We start from the raw sequence: 8,026 nt of genomic DNA, 5'->3' as shown, positions 1-8,026 counted from the left end.
ACTGTACGATACAAGTGCGGAAAAGATTAAGTTTGAAATTTTGGTGTTGAAGTTTTGGTGTGAGCGCCATTTCTATTACATATACTGTTTTTTTTTCTACATAATTAGTGTTTTTTTCGCACTAATTCGCAAAGTAGAAAATTTCTTGTCAGATCAAAACTTTAAAAGGGCCGTATGTACTGAAACAAATCATGTATGACGAATTAATAAAATAATCGTGTTTTAATTTATAGCTACTCGAATTAGTGCGAAAAAAACACTAATTATGTAGAAAAAAAAACAGTATATGTAATAGAAATGGCGCTCACACCAAAACTTCAACAACTTTCCTCCAATCACCATAAAGTCCATTTCGAAAATGAACACAGAAGAGAGAATTCGCCATTCTATACTGTATTTTTTTATCATAACAACACTTACTTTTCCCATACAAGTGACGCCATTCTTGCCACATGCAAAACGGTTTACATAGACCTCTATTTTCTTCTCTTTTTTGTCAAACTGTAGATGAACCATTCGGTTCCGGGCACCTGATATTGTCCGCAACTTGTGTTTTCTATAAAAGAAGTTACTTGCTCCGTTCACTGACACCCATTGTCAATCCCTCAAGATGTCACAACGTCCGGCTTTTACGGTACTAAACATTTATTTATATAAATAACCTAATTTTACATAAAATCCTTGGATATCAAAATATTTGGGATGTAAATGTAAATTTGTAGTGAATGTGAAGTGTTAGTGAAAGTGATGAAAGTGTTTGCAAAAGTGATCTATTTTTAGGATCCAATTGTTTGTGACGAACGACTTGTTTGGATTCCTTGATTATTTGATTTTCAAATACCGCCGCGCCGATAAATAACAATTGAAGTAAAATTTATTAAAATTAATGTGTCATTTGTAAAAATTTAGTGATCTAATTTTAGGATCCAATTGTTTGTTTTGAATGACATTTTTGGGTTTCTTGATTGATAGGTATTCAAGTACTACCGTTTATTAATTATTGCAGTAAAATAGTGTTCATATAAATGCTGATGACTTTCGTTTATAGAATAGAATAGAATAAACATTTATTCGTGAACACAGAATTAGATTCAAGAATAATAAGAGAGTTTCTATAAAAAAAAAGAAATGGTGTCAGTGAATTCAGCAAATACCATTATTTAAGTTTATGTCCAAACATAGATGAGGGTTCCACCATAATTTTAGAACTGAACATAACTTTACCTAAAAACAAGCGTGTGTACGTCTACCATGAATATTTGACGTTTTAAAATACGTTTACTCGGTAAAGTAAGTAACCGTTTGAGAATTATAGACAGTCAAGCAAATATTGCCACCTAATAAAGCGCAAAATTCCAATTTTCTATGGACGATAACGTTAGCCCTTTACATTTGCATTTTTTTAAGTCTTGGTCGTCGATGATTCCGCCATAGACAAGGTTTAGGCAGACACGCGCTTTATGAAGATTATTGACCGGCGAGCACTATATTTTTTAAATTTGCCGCCTTTTTGACCGGTCTGGCTCAGTCGGTAGCGACCCTGCCTGCTGCGCCGCGGTCCTGGGTTCGAATCCCTGTAAGGGCATTTATTTGTGTGATGAGCACAGATATTTGTTCCTGAGTCATGGATGTTTTCTATGTATATAAGTATGTATTTATCTATTTAAGTATGTATATCGTCGCTTAGCACCCATAGTACAAGCTATGCTTAGTTTGGGGCTAAGTTGATCTGTGTAAGGTGTCCCCCAATATTTATATTATTTTTAACCGCCTTCCCAAATCTTAAGGGAGGAGGCTCTCAATTCGTCTGTATGTTTTTTAGTGACAAGATTTGCTTGATTGTTTTTGTTATCATTTCCTGGACGTTATCGTCTGACGCTATCAAGTAAAGTATTCTAAACAGTTAATTTTTTTTGAAAAAGAACCCCGATAGTGGACCGATTTTCATGAAACTACTAGAACACTCCCGACTAACTCAGCTTTCAAACCAAAAAAACTAAATCTAAATCGGTTCATCCGTTCGGGAGCTACGATGCCACAGACAGACACACACACACAGTCAGACAGACAGACACGTCAAACTTATAACGCCCCGTCATTTTTGCGTCGGGGGTTAAAAACCCATGGTAGCGGTTCTATTGTCAATTGAGAACACTACGTTTTTTAAACAGATTTACAAAAGCGAACAAACTAAAATAACGGACAAGTCTCTAATAACCTAGATTCACCTCAATACCTCAAAATCAAGGCCCGTTGTAAAACAAAACATTCTTGCGGTTTCTGTTTAAAAAATCTATCAAATATAAAAACAAAAACAGTCAAGAGCGAGTCGGACTCACCCACCAAAAGTTCCTTACAAATTTAACCTATAATTAATAAATAGTTTTTAGATTTTTCCTGTTTGCGCACGATATTTTCCAATTTTATGGTTCTAGGTCAAGGGGTAAACGTGAATTTTGATTCCCTGGAAGTAGGAAACTCGATACCATTTTCGAGCTAAAATATATTTCACCACACCAACTGGAAAAGGCTCTCTTGATACTTCAGAGGCGAATAGCAAAGTTGCATTTTATCAGCAAGAGTGCAAAGTAATTTCATCCAAATTTTAACTTGATGACCAAAAGCTATCCTGAAGAATTGGCGTTTAATTGATGATTATTTTACAGGTTGTTGTTCCTCGTGTTGTCGTGGTGAAAAACTTTGTGTTTCAAGTGCGGTGGCAATATTTGTACATGCGTACGATACAAACGCTCAAGCCATAAACAATATTGGAAGTTCGAAACGATGTGGCGATAAATTAAAACACGACCGAAGGTTATATAAGGGGGCAAAGTTGTTTTTAAATCGACACGAGTTACGAATTTCCGAAAGGATTCTACGCACGTGTATCGTACGACGTTTTTCAGTACAGATGAGCCTCCGAAGTTTCGACCTGGCATATAATGAACCACTTCTCGAACTAGTGCGTAAAAAAACGACCATCTGTACTGAAAAATTTGTTTTACCTACGTGTTCGAAATGATCTTCGCACGCTCAAGATTCCATATTCTGAACAATATTGGAATCTTTTGCTTGCTCGGATATCATAGGTGCGGTTTTAGAACAGCTTTACTTTTAAAACAAGTTAAATTTAAATTAATTTAACTATTGACGTACGGTACGGACAACAATGTAAACACATTTTAATGGTTTTTATCCTGTTACGTACAGAACCCTAAAAATCCATTAGTCCAAAAAACGCCACCATAATGACGATTTGTGAAACCAGTGTGTCAAGGGCAACGTTCCGCCAACTATTTGTTATAATATCTTCATTAGTTTTAGCATTGTCTTTGTGGGAATTCTAAGCAGTGTTGGCTAAAGATGTTGTAGTGCAATAATGAGCCATTATAACACTGTTGTGTCTGTTGAGCAAGTTTTTAACAGGTGCTTTGAAATAAAACGTTTACGTACGGTTATGAATGTGTAGGTAAATATTTGAAGACGGCTTAATTACTTAGTCTAATAATTATTTTGGTAGAATTTATAGTGATGTAATTTTGCGTTGATTAGTAGTGTTTCATCATGGAAACTAATACAATTTGTCACGGGAAAATTTCTACTTACTACGATATTATATTAGTCTACGAGCTGTCAAATCGTATGAGTTTCTAATTTAACACGCTAAAAATATTAGACTAAAATCTTTTGTTACGTTATGAGTGTTCTTACCAAATAGTTCGGGCTGTAAATTTTAGTCTATTAAAATCAGATTTTCTAGCACTGCTGATTCTTAAACCATATTCTATTGAATAGGTTTATACACTTCACTTCGTAGGTGTATTGTATTAATAGAAGTAACAATGTGAAAATACATAGTAACTAATTACTAACAAAATATATACAAGTACCTAATTAATTTCAAAATAAAATGCATTCCTCATACGATTTTATCAGTAGGTTTTACTTTTATGTTTTACACGATACCAAGTCTAAATTATTTATTATGTCCAAGCATAGCAAGTTTTTTCACTAGTATTCAATGTATTTTCAGAAATGGCTATGGTGCCTGTTTGCCGTCTACGCAGGACCGGGCTGGGGCCGGGCCGTATCCGTCCGGACCCCACCTAAGAACCCTACCACCATCGAGGCTCAGGCGAAATTCTTTCAGTACGTATCTAATTTATAGTAACAATAAACCTACGCCACACCTCGGACAATGGCGATCACATATAATATGAAAGAGGTGCGTTCCTATTACGTACACAGTTTAAGCTCGTGTAGGTGAACGCGTACCATGCTTGTGTAAGTGAGATATGACAGGTCGACTGGTCGCGTTTTTGACAGGTGGTAATTTTACTGTGAGGGAACCCACCCGGCACTTTTCGCGGGGAAAGGGAAAGGTCATGCTGTACGATAGTACTTACTCTTTATTATACTGTGCCTACGCTTAGATTCTTGTGATGAGATGAGTCTTGTCATATTTGACGACCTGTCTGGCGTAGCGGGTAGTGACCCTGACCGCGGTTCTGGGTTCGAATCCCGGTAAATGCATTTATTTGTGTGATGAGCACAGATAATAAAATGTCATAATCACAAAACCAAGTTTTTTGTCGCGATTTCGGGGTTGTATTGGTCCCACTTATACCTACTACGTAATATTTCAGGTTTTCAATGGCTGAAGTAACAAAAAAATTAAGAAATATTTTACATCTTAAGAGAATTATCGCACTACGTCCTATCCGAATAAGATCTGAGCCCGTGAAAAAAAGATTCGTCATAGCTAACTAACTATTTGTATGGTAGTTTAAGCACTAGATCCGAAAAATGACGGAAAGAGATCGGATGACGAAGATCGGACGTAGTGCAAACCGCTCTAAGTTAAAAAAAATAGTGAAACCATATTGTTGAACAAAACCTTATGTTTATAGGGATTTTTTCTCAGTACAGTTGAGTCCGTACAAGATAGAGTTTGGGCACGTGTGTGAGGACCCCGATACATGGCAGCAGCGTTACGAGAGGAAGGACTTTAAGAACCACAGGGACATGGGGAAAGTAATGGGCCTTATTAACTGGGACAAGTTCAATATCTCAATCTGTCTGTCTTATAACTTTCTTCTCTCTCTCTCTGTCCTATGATAATTTATACTTGCTTCTTTTTTAACTTTCCCTAGCTTGCATGAAGGTATAAGGTAGGCCTAAACTACCCACGCATGGACTACATTACATTATGTGTGTCCTTGACTAAAATGACAAAGTATAAGTGAATAAAAAGTTCAAATGAATACCTACAAGGTTTATTGAACAACCAAGGTCAACTCGTTATCGTATTTTCTTGTTCTTGCTTCTTCTGTCTAACTTTCGCTTAATTGTATGAGGCACACCTGCCCACACATTAGGACTACGAACGACTTTGACAAAAGAAAAACAAAGAATGAGTCGTAGAAAAAAAAACCTCTTCCTTCTTCTAACTTTCGCTTGCTTGCATGAAGGTATAGGCACCTGCCTACGCATGAGGACTACGAGCAGGGGCACAGGCAAGGCAGCGAGCGCCATTTCACCGAAAGACATGAGCGAGCCAAGCCTTCTGACGGACTGTTCTCTGCTAAAGTATGCTTTGCTTTAATAATAAAAAGTTATGCTGAGATTTAGAACATTTGGGTAGCAGCAGCACTGCAGCAGTAATCGTAAATGTTTTTCTTAGGGTCACTTGCACCACCGAAAATGAAGGTAACCCGAGGTTAACCCACCATTTTATATGGAATTTGACAGTTGACAGCCCACTAACCTTGAGTTAAGCACCCGCTTAAGGCAAGTGTTAGTTAGTGGCAAGTTCTGAATTATTACTGTCACCTAAAATATAAGCTTTTAAATCTTAGCATGACCTTGTTTACAAAAAAAATCAGTCAAACGTTTATCACGGTTTTTTTCTGCATTAAGGTATTAATGTTTTCATAGAATAAAAAGAATATTTCACGTGTGACCTTAAAAAATATAAGATATACCTAAATATTTACTAATTCTAATGACTAACACGCTGCGGGAAAGCGAGTTTAACAACTTAGCGTCTTAAGTGTTCGTTCCGTTCTTAATTTTCTCATTTCTTTTAACTATACTCTTCTCCTGATGTTTAATTAACCTATTAATTGTTTAACAAAAGTACTAACCTCACTGTTAAAAATAACTATTTCGTAGTCTAACCGATTCTCTAATCCAGGTACGTTGGGGTGACAAACATGGGGGATACGGAGAGCATTACTGGGACTTGAACCATGCTGGTCACGCCGCCAACCATGGCAATGACGAATATGATGGTTCAGATGATGACGGCTCATATAACCACGAGTTAGACCATGCCCATGATGATCACGATACTTATGATGAACCCAGTGAACAAGTACCCTCGTATGGAACAGAAGAATACGATTCAGAACAGGCAGCGAAGTATGATGAAAACAACAGAGCTAAACGGGCTCATCCTAGAATCAAAACTGAAAGAAAATTTGTACGGCATGAAGAAAATGATGAAGAAACGCCAAAAGAAAAGTTCTACCGGAAAATTAAACAAAGACAAGCTCCTCAAGAAGACGCAGTAAAGGAAGCTGAACAAAAACAACAACCTAAACGTAAAAGAAGGCAAAGGAAACCAGAAAACGAAGAAGACTCCACAAAACAGGCTCTTAGTCAAAAGGGAGAACAAAAACCAGAACACAAGTATTTCGTGAATGAAAATGAAGAACAAAACGAATCGGAAAAGGAGCCGCAATATTACGTAAAGAAAAACGAAGGTCCAAATAAACAACCACAATATTACGTGAAGAATAAAAATGAGGAACCAAAGGAACAGCAACCACAGTATTATGTAAAGAAAAATGAGGAGCCAAAGGAACAACCACCACAATATTATGTAAAGAAAAATGAGGAGCCAAAAGAACAGCAACCGCAGTATTACGCGACAAGGGCAGAAAACCAGTTTGTTCCTTATGAACAGGGTGCGGGAGTGAGACAACATCAGCATCCTGAGCTGACGCCGGCAGCTTCAGCCCCCAGGCTTTTCTTAGAGCCCACCACTGGACACGTTGTAGACAGAGCTACAGGCCAAGCCTATGTATTACAGCCGATAGCTGTCAATAATTATAATTAAGTAGATTATTTAGTGATAGTTTTACTAATAGGTAATTTATTTTGTTAATAAAACGACTGTTGAAATAACCTGCCATTTCTTTTTAAAATATTTTATTTTTCATTAAATAATATGTACCACGACGTAGTTACGCGAAATGCTCCAATGCACAATAAAATGTCATTCAAATGATTTAGACAAAAGTCTCAAAATTTTAAGGCATTATGCAAGTAGGTCTGCACTTACTAGAATCGTGTTACATAAAAATATTTCCTAACCTCCCTTTTTGTCTACACTTCATAAATTACAAACATTTATTGCTTCATTAACGTTGTACTAAAATTCCACCGCAGAGAAAACGTGTAATAAAACGATAGAATTAGAAAATGATGGTCGTTAGCATAGCTACATCCTTATAAGAAGCAAGTGGCTAGAACCAGTCTGACGTACATGATTTCAAATAGGATTAAATTCCTACACAGTGCCTCGCTGTGAACATTCTAACTAGATTATGCTAACCGGCCAAACTACCTATTCAAAACATACATTTGTGTTCTGCATCATATTAAAATTTATTCCTATACTACAGTTTTGACCTCTCATAAAATTTTCGGTTTCACCCATACAAGATAACATATCAAGTAAAACTACAAAACGAGTAGGTAGACTCATCATAGGTACACGAATTGTAATAATATATTAGTCTAATATAGTTGTTGTCACGGCAACTATTAGTCTAATAGCGCTCTATAAATAAAACTACACACTAATACAATTTTAGCCTAAAACCCCCCCTGAAGAATGCCCTAATTGTGAGAAAAAGGTAGAAATAAAATGAGAAAAGACTAAATAATTATGAGAAAGACTAATAAGAGTGTAATTATTAATTTTAGGCCTGTGTTTAAAAAGAGTTGTAAGTATGTA

General features: G+C 36.3%; 1 protein-coding gene across 2 annotated transcripts; it reads left to right on the top strand.

The window, feature by feature from the left end:
* Positions 1-539: 539 nt before the first annotated feature.
* On the top strand, positions 540-7,191 carry LOC125226685 (putative mediator of RNA polymerase II transcription subunit 26). 2 transcript variants are annotated; one of them, XM_048130746.1, is made up of 4 exons: positions 540-634; positions 4,034-4,149; positions 5,472-5,589; positions 6,197-7,191. In XM_048130746.1, exons 1-4 carry the CDS (start codon positions 611-613, stop codon positions 7,121-7,123), a joined length of 1,185 nt encoding a protein of 394 aa, XP_047986703.1. In that variant the 5' UTR covers positions 540-610; the 3' UTR covers positions 7,124-7,191. The 2 variants fall into 2 exon arrangements, with proteins under 2 accessions (XP_047986703.1, XP_047986702.1); XM_048130745.1 differs by lacking the exon at positions 5,472-5,589 and adding an exon at positions 4,911-5,034.
* The last annotated feature ends 835 nt before the right edge of the window (positions 7,192-8,026 follow it).

The sequence above is a fragment of the Leguminivora glycinivorella genome, chromosome 5 (genome assembly GCF_023078275.1).
Source record: "Leguminivora glycinivorella isolate SPB_JAAS2020 chromosome 5, LegGlyc_1.1, whole genome shotgun sequence".
NCBI classification, from domain to species: Eukaryota; Metazoa; Arthropoda; class Insecta; order Lepidoptera; family Tortricidae; genus Leguminivora; species Leguminivora glycinivorella.
This window is presented reverse-complemented; position numbering and strand designations above follow the sequence as displayed.

Bases quoted from the DNA above. Each gene is read 5' to 3' on its own strand.
- LOC125226685 (XM_048130745.1), top strand. From the start codon at position 611: ATGTCACAACGTCCGGCTTTTACG. The intron at 635-4,033 runs GTACTAAACATT...ATGTATTTTCAG, and splicing joins CACAACGTCCGGCTTTTACG to AAATGGCTATGGTGCCTGTT. The intron at 4,150-4,910 runs GTACGTATCTAA...TTATGTTTATAG, and splicing joins GCTCAGGCGAAATTCTTTCA to GGATTTTTTCTCAGTACAGT.